Source organism: Podarcis bocagei, assembly GCF_964188305.1.
Source record: "Podarcis bocagei genome assembly, chromosome: 1".
NCBI lineage: Eukaryota > Metazoa > Chordata > Lepidosauria > Squamata > Lacertidae > Podarcis > Podarcis bocagei.
This window is the reverse complement of record NC_138125.1, coordinates 16765483-16789876: the sequence shown is the minus strand read 5'-3', so window position 1 is coordinate 16789876 and position 24394 is coordinate 16765483. Positions and strand designations below refer to the sequence as shown.

Here is a 24394-nt window from a genome sequence, read left to right as displayed (position 1 = left end):
GCGGGAGGTCCCACCAGGCGTGCAAGGCTTGCAGCCAGCAGCCTGTTCTGGGGGATGGAGTCGGCGGAAGCTTGGGCTTCCCCCGCGCCTGGGGGGAAATAATTTTTTTTTCTTTATTCCCCCCCCCCAAAAAAAAACTAGGTGCATCCTATGGGGCGAAAAATACGGTAATGTTGAACTATGTTAAATTGAACTTCATTGGCTAGCCCTTTGAAATCTTAGCCTCACTTGCTAGCTTAAGAAATTTGAAAAATGGAAATATATGTTGTCTTTATAGGGTGGGGAGGGCAGCTGCATGCACATTAATTGTATGTGACTCTGTGTGGTGGATTTTCCTTTGGCTCACTTCCGTGTTCCCTCAGGGATGGCGATAAAATGGCTCCCTCCGTTGAGAAAAAAATTGCGGAACTCGAAATGGGACTTCTTCATCTGCAGCAGAACATTGAAATCCCAGAGATTAGTTTGCCAATTCATCCAATCATTACCAATGTTGCTAAGCAGTGCTATGAGCGTGGAGAAAAGCCGAAGGTTACTGATTTTGGTGACAAAGTTGAAGACCCAACTTTTCTCAACCAGCTGCAGTCTGGAGTTAACCGGTGGATTAGAGAAATCCAAAAGGTAAATTCGAAAAAGACTTTTAGTGTTCAAGGGATGTTCAGTTTCCCTCTTTAGTTCGTTGTTGGATACCTTCCCAGTTGCATATTGTTAAAGTGAGGGTGAAATCTTCAGTGTGTGATCTGGAGCATATTTGGAACTGCATGTTCTTAATTTAAAAATAAGCAGTTACACATCTTACTTTCCTATATCCTTCCATTAACTATTTTATGTGTAGCAATGTGAACACACTCAGGTACATTATTTAGCAGTTTTATTTTTTTAAATAAACCCTTCCATCTACTTTGAGATAATCCATCTGAAGATGATGAATAAGTAATCCATAGATTAATATTTTGGAGATAGGAGATAATGTCTATATAACCAAATGGTCTTACAGTTTACTTAGAAGCAAGTCCTTCCACTGTGTACATTGAGACTCCTTAATATTTAGGATTGCAGCTGTAGTGTTGGAATCAGGTTTTCATTTGCAGCTATGTCCTTTTCTGTACATAGGTAGGACTATGCTCAGTTCCAGTCTGGCATCATCTATTCTTTTTGCTCTGCCCTCTGTTTACATAGCCAAGTACAGTGGTGCCCCGCAAGACGAATGCCTCGCAAGACGAATGCCTCGCAAGACGAAAGAGTTTTCCGTTTTGGAGGTGCTTCACAAAACGAATTTCCTATGGGCTTGCTTCGCAAGACGACAATGTCTTACGAGTTCCTGCTGGTTTTTTTTTCCTCCCCCCCCCTTTTTTCTAAGCCGCTAAGCTTCTTATCAGCTGATCCGATCAGCAGATAAGCCGCTAATCCGCTAATCCTTCAATGGGCTTGCTTCGCAAGACGAAAATACCGCTAGACGAAGAGAATCACAGAACGGATTCTTTTCGTCTTGCGAGGCACCACTGTAGTTAGAACAAAGCAGGATGGATATGTGGTTCAGCAGGCAGTATGATCATATGGTTATGCCTTCAGTTGCTTTGACTCCACCATTTGTTGAACAGTAGAAGCCTTATTACCCTCTTTACCAATTTTCAAGGTGACCAAACTAGATCGGGACCCTGCATCAGGCACTGCTTTGCAAGAAATCAGTTTTTGGCTAAACCTGGAACGTGCTCTATACCGTATTCAGGAGAAGCGTGAAAGCCCTGAAGTCCTCTTAACTTTAGATATCTTGAAGCACGGCAAACGCTTTCATGCTACTGTCAGTTTTGATACAGACACAGGTAAGAGCTTATGGAAGCTGTCCAGAAACAGAATTTTTGCAGGGCTCTATCTGTTTAGCACATTTACATTAACACGAGCCAAGTGATTACATGCTTTTAAATGTTTGAAAAAGTGAAATCGGCTTTCTCTTGTACCATCTAGGTCTAAAACAGGCATTGGAGACAGTAAATGACTACAATCCATTGATGAAAGACTTCCCTCTAAATGATTTGCTGTCTGCTACTGAACTGGATAAAATAAGGCAGGCATTGGTTGCAATATTCACCCACCTGAGAAAAATCAGAAATACAAAGTATCCTATTCAACGAGCGCTGCGCCTGGTGGAGGCCATTTCAAGAGACCTGAGTTCTCAGCTACTCAAAGTGTTGGGGACACGGAAATTGATGCATGTTGCCTATGAAGAATTTGAGAAGGCAAGTCTTGCATTTAGATCCTTATGGGATCAGTGGGGGGTGGGAACTTGAGCTAAACTTTTGGAAAAAATTACAGCCACATTGCACTCCTCCTTGCTAACTGAAGCCTTAGCATTGGAATAGGTAATAAAAGGTAGAGATGTGTGATGACACTACAATTCTTTTTTAAACAACCTTTGGCCCTGTATACCTGAAGGAGCGTCTCCACCATCATCATTCAGCCCGGACACTGAGATTGAGTGCTGAGGGCCTTCTGGCAGTTCCTTCACTGCGAGAAGTGATGCCCTGTGGAATGCCCTCCCATCAGATGTAAAGGAAATAAACATTTGACTTTTAAAAAACATTTGAAGACAGCCCTGTTTAGGGAAGTTTTTAATGTTTGGTGTTTTATCATGTTTTTAATATTCTGTTGGGAGCTGCCCACAGTGGTTGCGGAAACCCAGTCAAATGGGCAGGTGTTGTTGGTCATAATACCAAAGTCATTGTTTGGTGCAATATAGCTTTTTCTACTCTTTCATAATCTACCAGTCCATCCCCCCTGCAAATAAAGATCTATCATCACATCCTTAGTGAACGCATACAATATGCCGAATTTGTGTGATGGAGCATGGTGTTCAGTGACAGTGTTCAACTTTCTTTCAGGTCATGGTTGCATGCTTTGAGGTCTTCCAGACCTGGGACGATGAATATGAGAAACTGCAAGTCCTACTGAGAGACATTGTGAAAAGAAAGAGGGAAGAGAATCTGAAGATGGTGTGGCGCATCAATCCTGCTCACAGAAAGCTCCAGGCTCGTCTTGATCAGATGCGGAAGTTTCGACGCCAACACGAACAACTGAGAGCAGTTATCGTGAGAGTGTTAAGACCACAGGTAAGTACAACGGCTGGTGCCTTTTTTTACAGACTTGGGTTGTGATTTGTTAGAATGGAACTAGTCCATTCAAAGTCAGAACTTACTCTTGTCTTGACCCAGACTATTTTCACCTAGAACACTTTCTACGAAGCAAGCTGCCCCTCATTTGGGAGGAACTCGTTTGCCCCTCCATTTCCAAAGGAATTTCTTCAATGCAAGAGAGCTCCCCCCAGTGGCGTAGCGTGGGGGGTGCCAAGGGTGCCGGCCGCACCGGGCGCAACATCTGGGGGGGCGCGAGTCCAGAGGGAAGGGACAAGTTCCTTCCTCCGCCGGGCTCCCCGCAGCCACCGCCAGCCTTGCGCCCTAGCGCGCGCGCCCCCCGCTGCGGCTGCGCTCCACTCACTGCTTGCAGGAGGAGCAGCCGCTGCAGCAGCGCCGACGCCTGGCCGGCACGGGCAGCCTCCACACCCCGATGCGCCGCCAGGCCTCGCCGCGCCCTGCGCTCCCCAAAAACCTCTGAGAGGAAGCCGGTGGGCGGGCGAGGCCCGGCTAAGCCTCTCGCCAGCGGATTAAGGGGCTTTCGGTTTTAAAAGGATTAGCTTGGGAAGGGGGGGGCTGCTCGCCGGCAAGCGCCTGCTCCGCGTTTCCAAAGGCGCTCGCCATCCGAGGGACGCGGAGCGCTTGCAAGGAAAGGGCTCCGTGGAGCAGGTTGGGAAGAGATCCCTTCCCTGGCAGGCCGCCGGCTTCGCCAGCTGTTTCCCATTCACGATCAGGAGGAACTTCAGGCTGCTTTCAGCTTTGGTAGAGGGAATCTAAGCAAGGGGATGGAGCCGGTGCCCTGAGGAAAGGCGGCAGCATTGGGTTTGTTTTTAGTTTAGAGAAAAGGCAAGCAAGAGGGGACAGGAGAGAAGCCTGCAAAACTAAGGCATGGCAAGGAGAGAGTGGACAGAGAGGAAAGTTTGGAACAGTGGCGTAGCGTGGGGGGTGCCAAGGGTGCCGGCAGCACCGGGTGCAACATGGGGGGGGGGCGCGCTCGCACTTGGGTGCTAAAATCCACGGGTTAGGGGGCGCAAATTACTTGCCTTGCCCCGGGTGCTGACAACCCACGCTACGCCACTGGCTCCCCCTACTGGTTCCTAGGATAAATGCTAAAATGAAAAGCTTGATAGTCATTAAATTGTGACTATCAAGAGACACATTAAAAGAGGCCCTGAAAATCTGGCAAACAAGTGAGCTAGTGAGCGAAATAACCACGGCTGCTGGTTGTTGAACCTTTGCTAGGGGAAGAGGCCATGTTGCTGTGTGTTCTTGGTAGTGTGATTACTACTGCTGTTGCTTAATGGTATCTTTTTATCTTTTTAGGTGACTGCAGTACCCCAGCAAAATCAGGGAGAGGTACCTGAGCCACAAGATATGAAAGTAGCAGAAGTGCTGTTTGACGCTGCTGATGCCAACGCGATTGAAGAAGTAAACCTCGCTTATGAGAACGTTAAAGAAGTCGATGGCTTGGATGTTTCCAAAGAAGGCACAGAGGCCTGGGAAGCTGCAATGAAACGTTATGATGAAAGAATCGATAGAGTTGAGACCCGCATTACTGCTCGCCTAAGAGACCAGCTGGGCACAGCAAAGAATGCCAATGAAATGTTCAGGATCTTTTCCAGGTTCAATGCTCTGTTTGTCAGGCCCCACATCAGAGGTGCCATCCGTGAATACCAAACACAGCTGATTCAGCGTGTGAAAGATGACATAGAGTCGCTTCATGACAAATTCAAAGTGCAGTATCCACAGAGTCAGGCTTGCAAAATGAGTCATGTTAGAGACTTGCCTCCAGTATCAGGGTCTATAATCTGGGCGAAACAGATTGACAGGCAGCTGACGGCCTACATGAAGCGTGTTGAAGATGTCCTTGGGAAGGGTTGGGAGAACCACGTAGAGGGCCAAAAACTGAAGCAGGATGGAGACAGCTTCCGCATGAAGCTCAACACCCAAGAAATATTTGATGATTGGGCCAGGAAGGTTCAGCAGCGTAACCTTGGTGTCTCGGGCCGCATTTTCACCATCGAAAGCACTCGTGTTCGAGGCCGAACAGGGAATGTCCTCAAACTGAAGGTCAACTTCCTCCCAGAAATAATCACCCTGTCGAAAGAAGTCCGCAACCTTAAGTGGCTAGGGTTCCGGGTTCCTCTCGCAATAGTCAACAAAGCTCACCAAGCAAATCAGCTCTATCCTTTTGCTATTTCTCTGATTGAAAGCGTCCGTACATACGAACGGACCTGTGAAAAGGTGGAAGAACGGAACACCATTTCCCTCTTGGTTGCTGGACTAAAGAAGGAAGTGCAGGCTTTGATCGGGGAAGGAATTGCTCTAGTGTGGGAATCGTACAAACTGGACCCATATGTCCAACGGCTGGCAGAGACAGTCTTCAACTTCCAGGAAAAGGTTAATTTGCTTTGAAGTTTATTATTGGGATTTGGGGTTTTTGCAGTGCATGATTTATCAATAATGTATTGCTTCAATAAAGAAACCTTGGAGAAATTGCCATTCAGCTGTTTAGTAGCCATAATGCCAACACTTTTAAAGCTGGCCTGGCAGGAAAGCCTCATGCAACAATGGATTTTGATACAGCCTTTTTATAAAATATTTGAGTCAACTAGAAGCAAGGCAGTATTGACTCTATATAACAGGTTATAGTATTTTTTGTCAAAACCTTATTAGTACAGTATTACATACCAGACAGGATGTCAGTCTAGTTAGCGGAATCAATACTTCAAAATGCAGTTTTTATTTGAATTGTATTCAAATGCAGTAATCCTGAGAGAAGCAACTTAACACTGGTAATAAGCATGTACTTGTTTGTCTAAATTATGAATCCACTGTGGGTAAAGATATATTAGACATATATGTTGGAAAGGCAACTTAGACATTCGTTAATAGGTAGCTTTATGGAGAACAATCATTTTGCATATTGAAACTGAGCTTTAAAGACTGATTTCATTTCTGCCCTTTAGGTGGATGACTTGCTCATCATTGAAGAGAAAATAGACCTGGAAGTCAGATCCTTGGAAACTTGCATGTATGATCACAAAACCTTCTCCGAAATTTTAAACAGAGTTCAAAAAGCTGTGGATGATTTGAATCTTCATTCATATTCCAATTTACCCATCTGGGTTAATAAACTGGATATGGAGGTAAGCTTTGCAAGTGGTTACCGGGAGAAGATAGCTATATTTCTTAATAAGTTTAATTTTAAAGTTATCTGGTTTGAACACTTGAGAGATTTTGAGTTAAAAGCCTGCTGGAAGTTAACGGTTTCCTAATATAGCCCATCATCTTTCACACACGGGATGCAGAGTCCAACTGCAAGGCTACAAATGTATGTGATACTAAAACAATAGGCTCAGCAGTAATGCCCACCATTCTTGTGCATTATTGTTGCCGTTAATTAGATTTGTATGCCACTCTTCATCCCAATATCTCCAGGCAGTTCATAGCCTTGCATGAAAGTATGTCGTCAGCTGGTGCCTAAAAGGTATAAGAGCCAGTGACAGCTGTACAGGCAACTCCCCATTTACGTGTGTTCCAAGGCCTACATGACCATCCACACACGCATCACCGCAATCCCAGAAGTGGCAAAAAAGAGGAGGGAAACGGCCCTAAAATCATGAAAATGGTATCTAGTAATCCCACGAGCCTTTGCACCGACCTTTGAGGCCTGTGGAGAGTTGGGAGTTTGACCAAGGAGGTTTGGAGGCTGCAGTTGTGGAATTTGGTGCATTTTTGGTTTTAAAAAGGGTTTCCAGAGGTTTAGAGGGTGTTTGCAGGCTTGTTCCGAATATACACAATTTCAATTAAATGCATGGTGTCTCGGAACATAACCCCCCACATAAATTGGGAGTTGCCTACATTTCAGAGGAGAGGGGAGTTCCATAACTGGGGTGCTGCCACTGAGAAAGCCCTGCTTTGCAGCACCACATAATGAACTGCTGACAGCTGAGGTACCACAGGGAGTACCTCCTCTCCCACCCCCCACAGATCTCAGCACATAGGTGGGGCTGTGTGGGAGGAATTGCTCACAGGTACAAAGATCCCAAGTTGTATAGTAAGTCACACACTGCTCCAGTTAACCTAATTCAGCCAAGAAGGACAGGTGTCCAGAGGACCTGTTGTCAGAGGGCTTTAAGTACCAGTCCATATCCTCAGGTCTCAAAGGGGCTAATAAGAAAGGAAGCTGATAAGAAAAATCTTTCCGTGGATGTTTAGTAGCATGTGCTAACTTCAGGTCTGCTGCGTTTCTTGAAGTACTTCAATTTTGTTAATGCAATTGCTTCCTAGATCGAGAGAATACTGGGAGTTCGTCTGCAGGCTGGGTTGAGAGCATGGACTCAAGTACTACTTGGTCAAGCAGATGACAAAGCAGAAGTTGATATGGACACAGATGCTCCACAAGTCAGCCATAAGCCAGGTGGAGAGCCAAAGATCAAAGTACGTGGTGTCTTCACCTTGAATTGAATCCATGGAGTCTTGCAAGCTGGAAGTAATGCATGCAAAATCTCAAATTAGAAAAAATGTGTATTGAAATGATGCAGTATAACTTAAATCTCATCCTGTGTTTGCACAGTTCTGGTAAATCTGATGATCTTGCACAAAAGTTGGCATCCAGAGAATCCATAAGAATCCATAATTTTGCTGAGTTCCCAGCTCTTATGATCACAGAAAGAATGCTTATATTATGAGCGTTTATTTAAAGGCTTGGAGTTGCAGGGAACCGGGATGTCTTAAGCTCTTTCATACTAATCATTGGCCAGCCTCCACCATCCTTTTCCATGGCCACCTCTTTTTAGTCCTGTTCAATTCCCTGCGTCTTGTGGGGAGTAGTTATTTGTTCTATTGTTACAGGATGTATTGCGTTCATCAACCTTTGCAATAACTGTTACTGAATCAAATGACAAATATATGTACTGCTGAAGACACCATGCTTGGAAATAAATAAAAACATTTTTTTAAAGAATTTCAGAGACAAAGGGTACAGCTCGTGTGTCCCTGCTTTCATTCTAAAATTTGACAGTTTTAAGAGATCATGGAGGAGAGGATATAGGATTGCATATATGTGCTTAGCCTTGATGGTGAAGATTAAGGGTTAAGCTAAAGGCTTTACCGGAGAGGTGGCTATTTGGAAACTGAACAGAATACATAACTTCATCTAGTGCAGTTTATATTTGTCCTATAATGCACAAATCCAAAGATAACTTTCCAACTTAATACCAGTCAAATTTTGGGTAATGCCACCAGACTAATGATAGTTTAATGCATTTTGTTATTACTTCCTCCAGTAAACCAAAACTGAACGTGGCTTTATATTCCTGCAGAATGTTGTTCATGAACTGCGGATAACGAACCAGGTAATCTACCTGAATCCACCCATTGAAGACTGCAGATACAAACTGTTCCAAGAACTGTTTGCTTGGAAGATGGTAATACTGTCACTACCTAGAATCCAAAGTCAGAGATATCAGGTAAGAATAAAGAAATACTGCTTTTGAATCATAAGAATCTTGAGTAGATTTAAGCTAAATCTTTAAAAAATAAATATCAAAGCTCTCATTGCTTTTAAATCAAAATGTGGTACATCTTCTGTTTTTCGTTAGGTGGGTGTGCACTATGAATTATCAGAAGAGGAAAAATTCTACCGTAATGCCCTGACACGGATGCCAGATGGCCCTTCGGCACTTGAAGAGTCTTACTCTGCAGTCATGGGGATCGTAACAGAAGTTGAACAGTACGTGAAGGTAAGAGAACATATTATGTTTCCTATTCCAGAGTTATTACATAACATTATTCCACGTGACAGTGTCTTGATCAAGAATATGGAATGACGAGTTATTTAACATTTGTTTAAAGTACGGTGTTTACAGTTTTGGTTACCAGTTCATAAACCCCAAAATTGGATATATCTAATAGCTTACAAATCCTTAAAATAAAAAATTTAGATATTTCTTTTATGTGTGCATGCTCGATCTGTAGGTTTGGCTCCAGTATCAATGTTTATGGGATATGCAAGCTGAGAATATCTACAACCGCCTTGGAGAAGACTTAAATAAGTGGCAGGCACTCTTGGTTCAGATAAGAAAAGCCAGAGGAACCTTTGACAATGCTGAAACCAGGAAGGAATTTGGGCCTGTTATCATCGACTATGGAAAGGTAAACACCCTGAAGGAAAATAGATCTGATAGTAGAGTTATAGAATCATAGAATTGTGGAGTTGGAAGGAAACCCAAGGATCATCTAGCCCAGCCCCCTGCGATGCGGGAATAATGTAGTAGATATCTCCTGCATTAATTTTCATTAAATGGTATCAAAAGAACCAGACCACAAGTAGAAGGGGTGGGGGAATGAGTAACTACAGTAAATAAACTTAGTTGGTCTCTAAGGTGCTACTGGACAATTTTTTAATTTATTTCTACAGTATATAAGAAACACAAGTTTGCAAATTATAAAATAGATGGCATAGAGTAAAATTACCACTGTTTTAATTGTATAGGTGCAATCGAAGGTGAACTTGAAGTATGATTCCTGGCATAAGGAAGTGCTCAGCAAATTTGGTCAAATGCTGGGCCAAAACATGACAGAGTTCCATTCTCAAATTTCCAAGGTAAGTTTGCCAAAATTCGTCCCACTGAAAATACCAAAGCAGAAATTTTTGCCAAAGTGCCCCTAGCCATAGATAGCAACACTTGTTTCTCTTCTCTCAATATGGGATGAAAGAGATTGTTCCATGTCAAAGCTTTCTTTCTTTTGTAATCTTAGAGGGGGGGAAATCATGCGTAATAGTGGGATATCTGAAGAACTGTGAGTGCCTGTACTATGCCTGTATTAAACTAATTGGGTGTGATTGGCACCTCCATAGAGGCTTTCCTTGTCTTTTGAACAGGGCGTCTAAAACTTGCTCCCTTTCCTTTATGAGAGCATTTTTTTAAATTTCATTTTTCCCATTTCTTAGTCACGGCAAGAGCTGGAGCAGCACTCAGTGGACACAGCTAGCACATCTGATGCTGTGACATTCATCACATACGTGCAGTCACTGAAACGCAAAATCAAACAATTTGAGAAACAAGTTGAGGTAAGCTTTCTACAACACGTTTCTGCAATCAGTTTCAACGGGAAAAGCTTTAGTACTCTTCATCCTAATATCTCCAGGCAGTTCACAGCCTTGCATGAAAGTATGTCGTCAGCTGGTGCCTAAAAGGTATAAGAGCCAATGACAGCTGTACAGGCAACTCCCCATTTGCGTGTGTTCCAAGGCCTACATGACCACCCACACATGCATCACCGCAATCTTTATTACAAGAAGATATGTGATCAAAGCCTGTACCAAATAAAACATTGCTGTACATATCTCCTGTTCGGGGGATGTGTCAAAATAAAATACCCTTTAAGTTTTTTTTAAAAAACCTACATGGTGACAAGTTTCAGTTTAACGGTAGCATCTGAACTTGACACTTTTTGTTACAATTGTAACTTATTTTTTGGTGGCTGTAGCTCTACCGTAATGGCCAGCGCTTGCTTGAGAAGCAGAGGTTCCAATTTCCTTCATCCTGGTTGTACATCGATAACATTGAAGGAGAATGGGGTGCTTTCAATGACATCATGCGTCGAAAGGATTCTGCCATTCAGCAGCAAGTAGCAAACCTGCAGATGAAAATCGTTCAGGAAGATCGAGCTGTGGAGACTCGTACAGTTGACTTACTGACAGACTGGGAGAAAACAAAGCCTGTAACCGTAAGTCGTCTTCAGTGCTCTGGCATTTTGAGCCTTGAGTCATCATTCCTTTGACACCTATGCTCTCCTTTAGCCAAAACATGCATCTAGTGGTGCACTTAGCACTTAACAGCATGACCACCATATAATTATTATCCTGCCTTAAGTCAGACTGAGACCCACCAATTGAAGGCCAATGATCTAAATTATGTGTTCATTATGAATGTTTGTAATTGTGCTTAGCTGTCTCATTCACTGAAAATGGGGTGCTTGTACCTCTCTTCTGCAAAACTGGGATATGCTATATTTCAAAATAGCTTAAAGTAGTCATACACCATCTATAAAAGTGAAATTTGGTACACGTAGTCAAAAGTGCCACCGTACATAACAGTGAACTCCACTATGCCTAGTCTGATGCCTAGTATTTCACTTCTTTTTTCAGGGCAACCTGCGCCCAGAGGAAGCTCTCCAAGCCCTTACCATCTATGAAGGAAAGTTTGGGAGGTTGAAGGATGACCGTGAGAAATGTGCAAAGGCCAAGGAAGCTCTAGAACTCACAGATACAGGACTTCTCAGTGGTAGCGAAGAACGTGTTCAGGTATGAAAATCTAGTAGCCGGGCATATAAATTTCAGCTGCTGTATTCCGTAGAAAGACCTTTCCAGCTACGCTGATCAAAACCTACTAGAATTATTTGTCATATCCTGCTTTCCACCCCCCTCTACAATTACTGATGTTTCAAACCATCTCTTGTCTCGTAGGTTGCTTTAGAAGAGCTCCAAGACCTTAAAGGAGTCTGGTCTGAGCTTTCCAAGGTCTGGGAACAGATTGATCAAATGAAGGAGCAACCCTGGGTTTCAGTACAGCCTCGCAAGGTACTTCAGCTGTATATATGTAAAGAACTTGAGGACCATAGCAAGAGAAATTGCAAATCTATCCTCTTCAAATCCTGCAAAACAGAAGCTAAAAATGTTCTGCCGTATAGTCAGCGTTGAAGTGGTTTGGCACATATTTGATAGCACTGATTAAACCTACGCCCCAGGGACCTCAATCCTGTCCCATAGCATCCTGACCATCTCTGCACATCTCTGAACTATCTTGGGCATAGGAAGCTAACCTGTCAGTAAGGCAGAGAGACCAACCTACCAATGGCTACCACTGCAGGCTTCAACATCAGCTTCTTTACCTTTCTATTTAAATTAGCAGTGCAGCTCATCGGCATTTGTAATCAAGGGGGAAGAATTTGGGATGCAGAAAAGGATGGTGAGAATGTTGGATGACAGGGAGATTTAGGTTTGTAAGAAGCGTGGGGGCATCTGCTACGACATTTGGAAGTCTTTGGAGGACTTTGGGGAGCTGCAGAGGGAAGCTCAGCAAAGGAGAAGCTGAAATTATGTTGTGAAACGCCCTGACATCTATGGATAAAGGGTGGTATACAAATTTGATAAATAATAATAAAATTGGGGGGCATGGTGGTACTGGTATGGAATTTGGGCAGGCAAGATGCAGAAAAGTAGCACATTGGGACCAGGTGGCAAAGGATATTTTAGAAGAATATGTAGAATGAGTTTATGAGGCTAGTCTTTTTTAGGGAGTCTTTGGGTGACTTGATAAAGAGCATAAAGAACAGCTTATGGGTAGGCATGCAGATGGGCTCTTGCCGTATCAGAAAGGAGAGCAAGATAATAACTTGGTCAGTGTTCCTGGCAAGCAGGACTACTTGGGTGAGCCGTCCATTAATAAAGATGACAAATGGGTAATACTCAGCAATTTGCGCAGTCTGTTAACTTGTTAAAAGTTACTCCCCATCTTCCTTATAGCTTCGACAAAGTCTAGATGGCTTACTCAACCAGCTGAAAAATTTCCCTGCTCGCTTACGGCAATATGCATCCTATGAATACGTGCAGAGGCTCCTGAAAGGTTACATGAAGGTAAGCTTGCCTATGAAAGACCTTTGGATAGAACATCGTGCTGATGCCTAACAAGACAAGTTTACACCTTTCCTTCATTTCCCACCCACTCAGATAAACATGTTGGTGATAGAGTTGAAGTCGGAGGCTCTTAAAGATCGCCATTGGAAGCAACTGATGAAGAGGCTTCACGTGAATTGGGTAGTTTCCGAACTAACCCTGGGGCAGATCTGGGATGTTGATTTGCAGAAGAATGAACTGATTGTGAAAGATGTGCTACTTGTAGCACAGGGAGAGATGGCACTGGAAGAATTCTTGAAGCAGGTAGCTATTGGCTTTTAATAAATACTTTTGTTCAATAACTTTAAATCTATATTTCCAGCAAAGTTCCCTTAACTCAAACAAAACCATTGTCACTGAAGGAAGACATGTCCTGATGCAATGGTTGCTACTTATTTGTGACCCTGCATACTCAGGGAGTAAAGGGAAAGTGGCAGGAAGGCTTGCTGAAAAAGGCTAAGAGGCTTCCTTCAAGGAAAACAGCCTTTTGCACTCAGGAGCGCTGCGGAGTTTTCTTCCTGAAGAGGAAGCAGCAACTTGCTGGCAATATTCTGTTCTTCCCAAGGAAGTCCAGTTTTTTAGAGGACAGTTGGTTAAACCTATGTCAGGCTGCAGGGTGTATTTCAAAAAGTTTTGTTCTTAGAAGCCGCTGTTGATTTTAATCATCTACGTATTGAATATTTTTGATCGATAGTGTTAATGTTTTATATTTTTGAAAACTGCTTGTCTCTTTCAAGCAGTATATACATTTTATTAGATAAAGAAACAGCTAATTAACGTAGAATGAAATAATGATAGAATCAAAAGTGGAACCATTTGAACATCTGGCCACATTTATATGACAAAGGTCTTGCTTCCTGATGATCACTTGTTACATAAAGATGTTCTCTGGCTCTTCATCATCCGTTGGGCTATTTTTAAAGAAAAGCAGCTTTGGCCTGCCTGATTTTTTACCTTTAATCCTAAACATCACTGTACATTGTTTTCTGTAAAGATACGAGAAGTGTGGAACACCTATGAGCTGGATTTGGTTAACTACCAGAACAAATGTCGTTTGATTCGTGGTTGGGATGACCTTTTCAACAAAGTCAAAGAGCACATCAACAGTGTTTCTGCAATGAAGCTATCGCCATACTACAAGGTAGAACCCAGAATGTATCTTTTGCTCTTTGCATTTCTGTCTTTTAACGTATTTAGGAATGTTAACGCATATGCTTCAGTTTGCACCCTTTTGTATAGCTATGACTAACTAGCAAGCACTGAATACAATTATATGAGCTCCCTTACAATCCAGCCTGCTTTCTGAGATCATCTTGGTCCTAATTTCCCTGGAATTGCATTTAGTTGGCACTGGGCAGAGGGTGTTTTCGATGTCTCGTGCCCAGGCTTTTGAACCCTCTCCCAAGAGAGGCTCATCTCAGCCCTTCTTAAATGCCCTTATGCTGGGTTGTTTTAAAACCTTCCATTTTAGGAAGGCTTTTGAGCCATAAGTGTTTTTTGAGCTTTTACTGATCAGTTTGTTGTTCTGGTTTTTTATTCTGCTGGTCTTAGTGTGCTTTTTGATTATGCAATTTTTACATTTATTGTTAGACACTTTAAGCCCTTATTGAGGAAAAGGTGGTTATAAATTTTATTTAATATAGATAACACAGCTTAAATATAGTTGCATTGTGCTTTATTTACAGTAAATGTGTAACTCAGTTACATAAATTGAAGCCATTTATTGATCTGTAGGTGTTTGAAGAAGATGCCCTAAGCTGGGAAGACAAACTGAATCGTATCATGGCACTTTTTGATGTCTGGATAGATGTCCAGAGGCGCTGGGTTTACCTGGAAGGTATCTTCACTGGGAGCGCTGATATCAAGCACCTGTTGCCTGTTGAAACACAGAGATTCCAAAGGTAATGTTTTGTTCTTGAAGATAAATGTGAATGCAGGAATCTCTGTGACATCTTATTTCACCCAGGAGGCTTTTATGTATAAGTGTGTCCCTCCTTGGGAACATTGGCTGGTGGTGGTTCTGCTTTGTTTCAATGCTCTCTCTTCTTGACTTCACAGCATCAGTACAGAGTTTCTGGCCCTCATGAAAAAGGTGTCCAAATCTCCCCTGGTCATGGATGTTCTGAATATTCAGGGTGTACAGAGATCACTGGAAAGATTAGCAGACTTGCTTGGGAAGATCCAGAAAGCTTTGGGAGAGTACCTGGAGAGAGAGAGAGCTTCTTTCCCTCGGTAAAGAATTGATATTTCACTGCATTAGTTTTGTTCTATAAGCAAACTCTGGCATTAATACATTGCCCCCCAGGCTTTATGTTACCTTATCATCCTCCATGTTCTAATCTTGTGTTTGACCAAAAAATTAAACCACCTGTGCAGATTTTGGCTTGGAAATAATTTGGATTGGGGACAAGCTTTTAAAAGAGAGTGAACGTTAAGCATTAAGATATAGCTAGAGTTATGTAAATGCCTTCAGTATATTATAATGCAGCGAAGAGCTATACTTTATTAAATTTCTGTACCACCCTTCATCTGAAGATCACAGGGCAGTTTACGATTTAAAAACACAATAGTATATACCGTAATAACTAACAAAAACAATACCCCCCCCAGTATTATTTATTAAATTTCATTTGGGAGTCTTGGATTGAAAAGTTTTGTGACCTGACACAATACTGTATAGTAAGTGGATTCAGTAATTTGCAGTCTGGGCTTCCCATGTTGTCTTAGACTGAAACTAATTACCTACCTACTAACGGCAAATGTGAATATGTAAATACAATAAACAATGCTGTCAGCTTTATTATTTTATGTTCGAATGACTTCAACCTGGCTCTTCAACCAAGAACAGTGGCTTACAAACATCAGTAGTAAGATGGGGCCCTGGTCTTCAGCCTACAACCTAAATGTGTGACCCCCAAAAAATACTGGGAGGGAGGCAGGAAAAAAGTAAAGTCGGACACTAGTTGTTCACAGTCAGAGGCAGTAATGCTTCAGATTGCCAGTCGCTGGAAACCACAGGAAGGAAGAGTGCTCTCGTGCCCAGGCTCTGCTTGAGGGTTTCCCATAGACAACTGGATGGCCACTGAGAGCAGGATGCTGGACTCGATGGACCATTGGCCTGATCCTCTTCTGTTAGTCAACAAAGGTGTTTGATCAACTGGAATGGAAAGAGTTGGAGGGGTTGGGGGAGCAAAAGGTTGCTGGTTTCAGCTAAGCTGGTGAAGTGGCCCCTTTACCCTTCCTCTGCTGCATCCCGATGGAGTGGGAGCTCCCAGGTAACAGTTGTGGGAGGGAGAAGCCTGATAGAGCTGGCTTCTCAGCATAGCTGATGGCTGCCCTGTTTCCCTTCACTCCCTCTACTGCAGCCTAATGGAACAGCTCCCATCAGCTGACAGATGTAGTCTTCTATTGCTTCACTTGACAGTCCACATAGAAAAATCCAGGGTTTGTTGAGGGGTACTAGATGCTTGTCACTTTGCATTTCACTGTATCCCTTTTTGTTCATTAAAATGGCAAGCTTTCTTTTTTTTTTAGGTTCTACTTTGTTGGTGATGAAGACTTGCTCGAAATCATAGGGAACAGCAAGAACGTAGCTAAACTGCAGAAGCACTTCAAGAAGATGTTTGCTGGAGTGTCGAGCATCATCCTTAACGAGGACAGCTCCATTGTTCTGGGAATATCTTCACGCGAGGGAGAGGAGGTACAGTGAAGGCATACCTCACTCTTTAAAACAGGTGGGGAACCTCCGAACAACCAGGCCATCAGGAGCAATCTACGCCCACCTGCCCTACACCTGACAACAGGTGAAGGGCATGTAAAGGCAGGGCTTGGCAGAATCCACCAATTGGCTTTCCAAGAGCCCAAGCATCAGCTGGTTGTCAGGCACTTGGGAAGTGCTGTTCAAGGGGCTCTGCAACTTCCTTTGGAAAGAAAAACAGGCTCTGTTCTTACAAGTATTTATTTTTTCCAAAGGTCAGCAGGTTTGGAGTTACTGCATATCTGCTGATAGGTGGCAACTCCAAACCCTTTGAATCAGCTCTGTGTTCAAGTGTCCCATAGTAAGCTTGGTCACACAGCCAATCCCTGCAGAAAGGAGGTTTAAAACAAGTTACTTCTTGTCAGGTGAATTCAAAGTCTCTGTTGCTTTAAAGCTCCACACAGGGCTATTCACGTCGCTGTAAAGTCCTCACATGTTGCAGATCTTCTGTCTCCCTGCGATGAATTTGACAAATGTGCAGACTGCTACATCTGGCCCACCAGCTAGAAAGATTCCCCATCCTAGCTTTTATGAAAAGAAAAAGACACCTAAACTTGATTTTTTCCCCCCTTCAGGTGCTGTTCAAAACTCCCGTTTCAATCACGGAGCATCCCAAGATCAACGAGTGGCTCACACTTGTTGAGAAAGAAATGAGAGTCACGCTTGCCAAGCTGCTTGCCGAGTCTGTCACGGAAGTCGAAATCTTTGGCAAAGCAACCTCTATTGATCCAGCTACCTACATCTCCTGGATTGACAAATACCAGGTATAGGTTTGTTCTCTTCAGCCTTCAGAAAATGCATTGTGCTTTTTGGGGAAGGAAAGGGAAACATCTGGCAAAAGCCAATGCCTATTTTTGTTTAATGCTCTAGGCCCAGCTTGTTGTCCTGTCAGCCCAGATTGCCTGGTCAGAAAATGTGGAGTCTGCTTTGAGTGGCATGGGCGGTGGCGGTGACAGCAGCCCTCTGCAGTCTGTGCTGACCAATGTTGAGGTCACCCTGAATGTGCTTGCAGACTCTGTGCTGATGGAGCAGCCACCTCTCCGCAGAAGGAAGTTGGAACACCTGGTAAGCCGCAGCCTTCGTTATGCTCTCTAGACGTCCCATCTCCAATTACTTTTAAACATGATGATGTTTCATGAAATAGTTGTTTTGATACTTCACATTCTGAATTTCACCTTTTCTTTTTTCAAAAGATCACTGAGCTGGTCCACCAAAGGGATGTCACGCGATCACTGATCAAAAGCAGAATTGACAACTCCAAATCCTTTGATTGGCTGAGCCAGATGAGGTTCTACTTTGACCCTAAACAGACAGACGTGTTGCAGCAACTGTCCATCCAGATGGCCAATGCCAAGTTCAACTATGGCTTTGAATATCTTGGCGTTCAGGATAAACTGGTGCAGACGCCTCTTACTGATCGATGCTACCTGACAATGACCCAAGCTTTGGAAGCCAGGCTGGGAGGTTCTCCATTTGGTAGGTTACTGTTTTCTGTATGCCCATTTCTCAAAAGCTTTCTTAATGCTGGAAACAAAAAATTGTGTGTTCAGGTAGCAAAGCGGTTTTAATAGCTGCACAGATAATTTTGTCTTAACTAAAAGGATCTTGGGGTTTGCTTTGAGACATACAATACAGCAGTCTTGCTGAAACTAAACACATCTACTTAATTACTGGATAGAAGATCCCCTGCGAGTCTTATGTACATTGCCTTAGGGTTATAGTTTGGTATCGAGCTGGAATTCGAACTGCATCCTCCAAAGACTGAGGATTATAAGAAAATTGTATGGCTATAAAGTGGTAACAAGTGTTGGGCATGGCTGTTTTTTAGAAGTGATGGTTAAGATGACATGAAATATGTCTCTTTTTTTTATTTAATGGACAGGGCCTGCTGGAACCGGTAAAACAGAATCAGTTAAGGCTCTTGGTCACCAGCTTGGACGTTTTGTTCTCGTGTTCAACTGCGACGAAACATTTGACTTCCAGGTATGGTGGTTTCAACTATCATTATGCTACCTTGGAATACTGATCATAAATCCTGCAAGTTTCAAGTGTCTGTGTCTCCCGTATAGGGAAGCTATAGCTGGTTTCATTGGGCAGCCCTGTATTCTGAAGCAAGAGAAGGAGCACTTCTATGATTCTGTGTCTGTACGAAAGATTGGTACCATATAGGATGCCCTGCCCAATAATAGCAATTTCTGCCTCTCTAAAACTTAAGGGAAAATCCAGTCCCGTTTTACAACTGCTCAGTCTACTATTCTGCCGTATAATACTCCACAGCTTCTCAGTGTTCATTAACCTTCCCCATCCTTTTTTCAGGCAATGGGACGCATCTTTGTGGGTCTTTGCCAAGTGGGCGCGTGGGGCTGCTTTGACGAATTCAACAGACTTGAGGAGCGAATGCTTTCTGCCGTTTCCCAGCAGGTCCAGTGCATCCAAGAAGCCTTGCGAGAGCACTCAAATCCAAACTTGGAGAAAAGTATGTTTGATGCACATGGCCTGCTGCTAATTATTCATGTGTGGTATCTAACAGGATACAACTCCTGAAACAAACTGCCCACCCCCCGACCAATTAACACCTCTCTTAAAATTGGACATTATAAACATGGGTTCTATAGCTGTGCTATATTTTTGCTAGTCCATTGTCACAGTGGCAACAGCCTCACATGCTCAGGGTGGGACAAGCACTAGAGTCAGGCAGGCAAGTGAGTGGGGATGGGGCAGAGGAGTGAGCATAGCAATAGGGGTGGTGGGCCAGTGAGCTGGGCTTAGGGAAGTGGGACAGGTCAGCTGAGAGAGATGGGGTGGTGGGTTGAGTGAGAGGGGTGGCGCAGGTGAGCTGCAAAGGTTTGATGAGAAAGGGGATGGGCTATGGGGAGCAGGTGCTTGGACAAAGAGTAGGGGAAAGGAGGGGACTTTGGAGAGGAGGGAGGAGGAGAAGGGTGCTTGGAGACCTAAGCAAGCAAGAATCATCAGCCCCTAGTATTTCAATATAAGTGGCTTTTATTGTGAGAAGGTAAGGGACCCACAAAGAACAGAAGTCTGAGTAATTCATTCTTCCCTGTCTTTCCCTAAAGCCTAGGGTGGTTTATGTTTATGTGCTGCTTCTCTGAGAATTCTTTACCTCTTTGGGCTTTGGAAGTCTAATTGCTAGCCTTGCTGACTTCCTTTCATGTGTGCGTGCATACGCAAGTTGATTTGGTTAAGAACAGCAAACTGAACGACCAATGCTTGCTTCCAGCTTCCACCACCATTACCTGTGAGTTGCTGAACAAACAAGTGAAAGTGAGCGCAGACATGGCAATTTTCATCACAATGAACCCTGGCTATGCCGGTAGATCAAATCTCCCAGACAACTTGAAGAAACTGTTCCGGAGCTTGGCCATGACAAAACCTGACCGTCAGCTGATTGCCCAAGTCATGCTGTATTCCCAGGGATTTCGGACAGCAGAAGTGCTTGCCAACAAGATTGTCCCATTCTTCAAGTAAGAAACACTGCTGGTAGTAGAAGGACGTATCATGATTTGTTCTTAGAGCTGTGTGAATTCAGCATTAACCGGTCCAACCTGCTGCTGGCACTGTTATATTTCTGTAACTTAATTGTCAATTATTCTGATGCATCTGACTGTGCTTAGATCATTTCTCATGCAACCGTAGTATAACTTGCAAAAGCATCCAACACCAAGCCAACTTCAGCATTAATCAGTTGGTGTCTTTGGCTCCTTAGGTTATGTGATGAGCAGCTCTCCTCTCAAAGCCATTATGACTTTGGCTTGAGAGCTCTGAAGAGCGTCCTGATCAGTGCTGGCAACGTGAAGAGAGAGAGGATTCAGAGAATAAAACGGGAGAAGGAGGAGCGTGGTGAAGTGGTTGATGAAGGAGAAATTGCTGAGAACTTGCCAGAACAAGAGGTATAGCCTGGTTTTGCATGTGACGAAACTAATGTAAAGTACAGTTACATACGCAGATGCTTTGAGACTATGGATGCACAAAAGGAGTGTAGTGTTAAATTGTTTTCTTGCACCCTGTATTCAAGCCTATCCTGCCTCTTGCTGCTGTAGATGTTGCTTTATCTGGCTACCAGTAGGCTTTGGTAGAAGGCATCTGAATTGGTGTCAGAAGTGCTGCTGTTCATCATGAGGGTGAACAAACTTCATGTCCTCTCCATAGTATAGAATCTAAAAATCTAAAGGAAAATTCAGTAATTGACATTGCATCATTCACAAAGCTTTTAATTCGTTACATTTTATCTAGCATGTAGATCTTAAGTATTTGTGCTTCTATTTTGCATTTTTATCTTGCGAACCACCCTGAGATTTTTGGGTGAAGGGCGGTATATAAATTTAATAAATAATAATAATAATAATTAAAAAGTATTTCTGATGTAGGATCTCAATTTGATATTGTACCCAGAAGTATCACTTGAGTATTTTCATGATGCTTCTCACACGAGTTAATAAGCAAGTTGGTTTTTTTGTTCTTCTGTGTAGATCCTGATCCAGAGTGTCTGTGAAACAATGGTACCCAAACTGGTTGCAGAAGACATCCCATTGCTTTTCAGTCTCTTGTCCGATGTGTTCCCTGGCATTCAGTATCACCGTGGAGAAATGACTGCCCTGAGGGAAGAGCTTAAGAAGGTCTGTCAGGAAATGTACCTGACGTACGGCGATGGGGAAGACATTGGCAGCATGTGGGTTGAAAAGGTAGGTTGCGTTGGCAGCACTCACTGCCAACAAATAGCACAAAGTTATGTGAGATCTGGCCACAAACAGCCTTCTAGACATTTAAGCAAGATAATTATATCTTCCTTGTATTTATATGCTATCTCTCCTCCATCATGGAAACCAAGGTGGTGTACCTGTGGTTGCCAGGTGTCGCCCACCCAAGCACTGAGCAAACCCAGACTTGCTTAGCTTCAGCAAAGTGATGGTTTTACTTGTTTTTGGACCATGACAGTTGGACCCACCCAAAGCATTCTACATTAAGATGTTCCTCATGCAACACTTTGATTTCTCTCCTTCTCCATAGGTTCTTCAGCTCTACCAAATTACTCAGATCAATCATGGTTTGATGATGGTGGGCCCATCTGGAAGTGGAAAGACCATGGCTTGGAGAGTTCTTCTGAAAGCACTGGAGAGGCTGGAGGGTGTGGAAGGTGTTGCCCACATCATCGATCCCAAAGCCATCAGCAAAGACCATCTCTATGGCACTCTCGATCCCAACACCAGAGAGTGGACAGATGGACTGTTCACACATGTCTTGAGAAAGTGAGTGTGTGCTATAGGTAAAGGTGTGAGCTAGAAATTTCTCCCTGGTGTAGGAAGAACTTGGGCTGGCTGGACATTCTCTCACATGGCCCTACATTATTCCCTTGTCTAGGATAATAGATAACGTGAGAGGCGAACTACAGAAACGGCAGTGGATCATCTTCGATGGAGATGTTGATCCTGAGTGGGTTGAGAATTTGAACTCTGTTCTGGATGACAACAAGCTGCTGACACTGCCAAATGGAGAACGTCTGAGCCTTCCACCAAACGTAAGGCTAGCTACTTTTTTTCCCAAATAAGAAAATAAATCTGCTTGGACAATATTGCCGGATTGGCAAAATTTCTGGTAATTTTGAGATGCTTGTGTCAGCCAGGAAATTCATTTTAAGGTGTTTCCAGCAGACACAGTTTGGAAGTAGGTTGTTACTCCCTGGTTTTGTCATGTTGGGCTTTGCCAATTCCCATTAGATTATGAGGAACTGCCTTACTTAAAGGGCTGGCTATAAAATATTACTTGAGGTTTAACTTGTACCATTCTGATTGCAATGCTGTCTTAATGCTCCCAGTGGCCTCTTAACAGGCTAAGGTTAGTCAAAGGAGAAAACTCTTAGAAGTTAGACACAGCTGTGTCCTCAGATAATTTTGAGGCCGGCACTGGTTTCTAAGCCATCTTTCTGCTTTTTCCCATAGGTGCGCATCATGTTTGAAGTTCAAGATCTGAAGTATGCTACTCTGGCCACAGTGTCAAGGTGTGGCATGGTTTGGTTCAGTGAAGATGTTCTAAGCACTGACATGATTTTCAACAACTTCCTGGCCAGACTGAGGAGCATCCCTCTGGATGAAGGTGAAGAGGAAGCTCAGCGTCGGAGAAAGGGCAAAGAAGATGAAGGAGAGGAAGCAGCTTCCCCAATGTTGCAGGTATAGTTCAAGAGTATATAACATGAAAGATTGCAGTACCACCTTGCCGTGGGCACGCAGATTATTATACGAGTAGTTCAGCTCTATTTTGCCCGATAATGGTTGACGAAACGCTGTTTCAACAGATTCAGAGAGATGCAGCAACAATTATGCAGCCATACTTCACATCAAATGGGCTGGTGACGAAGGCACTCGAACATGCTTTCAAGCTGGAGCACATCATGGACCTCACTCGCTTGCGCTGTCTTGGCTCCCTCTTCTCCATGTTGCACCAGGCTTGCCGCAACGTAGCACAGTACAATGCCAACCATCCAGACTTCCCTATGCAGATAGATCAGCTGGAACGCTACATCCAGGTAATTCCCATAGCTAAGTAAATAAAAAAGAGGAAACTGTCAAGTTGCCAGCCTTGTTAATTAATCTTGCTGTTAATTTTCATGTGGCTCTCTTGTGTGGGATTCCCTTTTTTCTGCACTTTTACTGATCAGTTTCTGAACTTTCTCAGCGATTCCTCGTGTATGCGATTCTGTGGTCCCTTTGCGGAGACAGCCGTCTGAAGATGAGAGCTGAGCTGGGTGAATACATCAGGAGAATCACAACTGTGCCACTGCCTTCTGCACCAAATATACCTATCATTGATTACGAGGTAAAAAATAAACCTTTCCATTTTCTAAATGCCAGGCTTAATGTACTTATTTATTGATGCTATTTGCACAAAACTTAATCAATACAACAAAATAGATGATTTCATAGCCTTCTTCCAGAGACTTAGCAGCAACATATTTATTCAGTGCACTTACATTTTGGACGATGCACTTAACTGAACAAATTTCTCGGTGATTTGAATCTAAGGCTGTCATCAGATTTAAAAACTGATCCTTGAGCCTTGTTGATCTGGTTGGTTTTTAATTCATACGCTTTATGTCAGAATAAATAAGTTCAAAAGAAAAGCATACTTTGCTTTTAGATGGTATACTCAGGTATTTTAGAGTCATTTCCCACCACTCACTCAGAAGTGTATTAGCTGCTGTCTGTAATGAGTTTCTTTGTTAAAATCTTTTATAAAGTGTTCTTAATTTGCTGTCAGCTTAGTGGAGGCACTTCAGGTTTTTTTTATTGCAGCAAATAAAAGCAGGGCCAACATAAATATATAGAAGTCAGTAGTACCAGCAATATATACACAAGCTTATTTTAAATGCTTTTGATCAGCTTAATGTTGCAATTAATGTTAAACCTAGATGTACCCACTTTAAACAACACCAAGTTGTTGCTTTGGCAGCAACAGAAGCAGATAATACGAGATACAGTGGTGCCTCGCAAGACGAAATTAATTCGTTCCACAAGTTTTTTCTTCTTGCGAGTTTTTCGTCTTGCGATGCACGGTTTCCCATAGGAATGCATTGAAAATCAATTAATGCGTTCCTATGGAAACCGCCTTCAGACCAGGTCCGGGGACAGTCTGTCCCCCGACCTCTTCTGAAGGCTGGGGGGGGGGACAAGGGCTTTTCTTCCCACCCCCAGCATTTTAAAAAACCCCGGGACAGTGGAGGACTTCTCCGCTGTCCGGGGCGATCTTAAAATGCTGGCGGGCGGCATTTTAAAATCGTCCGGGACAGCGGAGGACTTCTCCGCTGTCCGGGGCGAT

The 24394-nt window shown here is 43.3% G+C and overlaps 1 protein-coding gene across 1 annotated transcript in view; it reads left to right on the top strand.

Moving 5' to 3' along the window:
* DYNC1H1 (dynein cytoplasmic 1 heavy chain 1) overlaps positions 1-24394 on the top strand; it is a 61995-nt gene that overhangs the window by 9778 nt on the left and 27823 nt on the right. The window contains exons 4-37 of the mRNA XM_081190860.1: positions 363-618; positions 1634-1820; positions 1963-2234; positions 2877-3104; positions 4449-5525; positions 6095-6274; positions 7419-7568; positions 8453-8599; positions 8732-8872; positions 9108-9284; positions 9625-9735; positions 10084-10203; positions 10623-10862; positions 11284-11439; positions 11602-11715; positions 12661-12771; positions 12865-13074; positions 13805-13951; positions 14545-14711; positions 14869-15042; positions 16345-16510; positions 17143-17331; positions 17438-17632; positions 17761-18043; positions 18450-18550; positions 18884-19043; positions 19806-20049; positions 20292-20475; positions 21055-21267; positions 21593-21831; positions 21944-22100; positions 22522-22749; positions 22875-23105; positions 23255-23395. Of these exons, the coding sequence (XP_081046986.1) occupies positions 363-618; positions 1634-1820; positions 1963-2234; positions 2877-3104; positions 4449-5525; positions 6095-6274; positions 7419-7568; positions 8453-8599; positions 8732-8872; positions 9108-9284; positions 9625-9735; positions 10084-10203; positions 10623-10862; positions 11284-11439; positions 11602-11715; positions 12661-12771; positions 12865-13074; positions 13805-13951; positions 14545-14711; positions 14869-15042; positions 16345-16510; positions 17143-17331; positions 17438-17632; positions 17761-18043; positions 18450-18550; positions 18884-19043; positions 19806-20049; positions 20292-20475; positions 21055-21267; positions 21593-21831; positions 21944-22100; positions 22522-22749; positions 22875-23105; positions 23255-23395 (7096 nt within the window). The remainder of the gene's footprint in view (positions 1-362; positions 619-1633; positions 1821-1962; positions 2235-2876; positions 3105-4448; positions 5526-6094; positions 6275-7418; positions 7569-8452; positions 8600-8731; positions 8873-9107; positions 9285-9624; positions 9736-10083; positions 10204-10622; positions 10863-11283; positions 11440-11601; positions 11716-12660; positions 12772-12864; positions 13075-13804; positions 13952-14544; positions 14712-14868; positions 15043-16344; positions 16511-17142; positions 17332-17437; positions 17633-17760; positions 18044-18449; positions 18551-18883; positions 19044-19805; positions 20050-20291; positions 20476-21054; positions 21268-21592; positions 21832-21943; positions 22101-22521; positions 22750-22874; positions 23106-23254; positions 23396-24394) is intronic.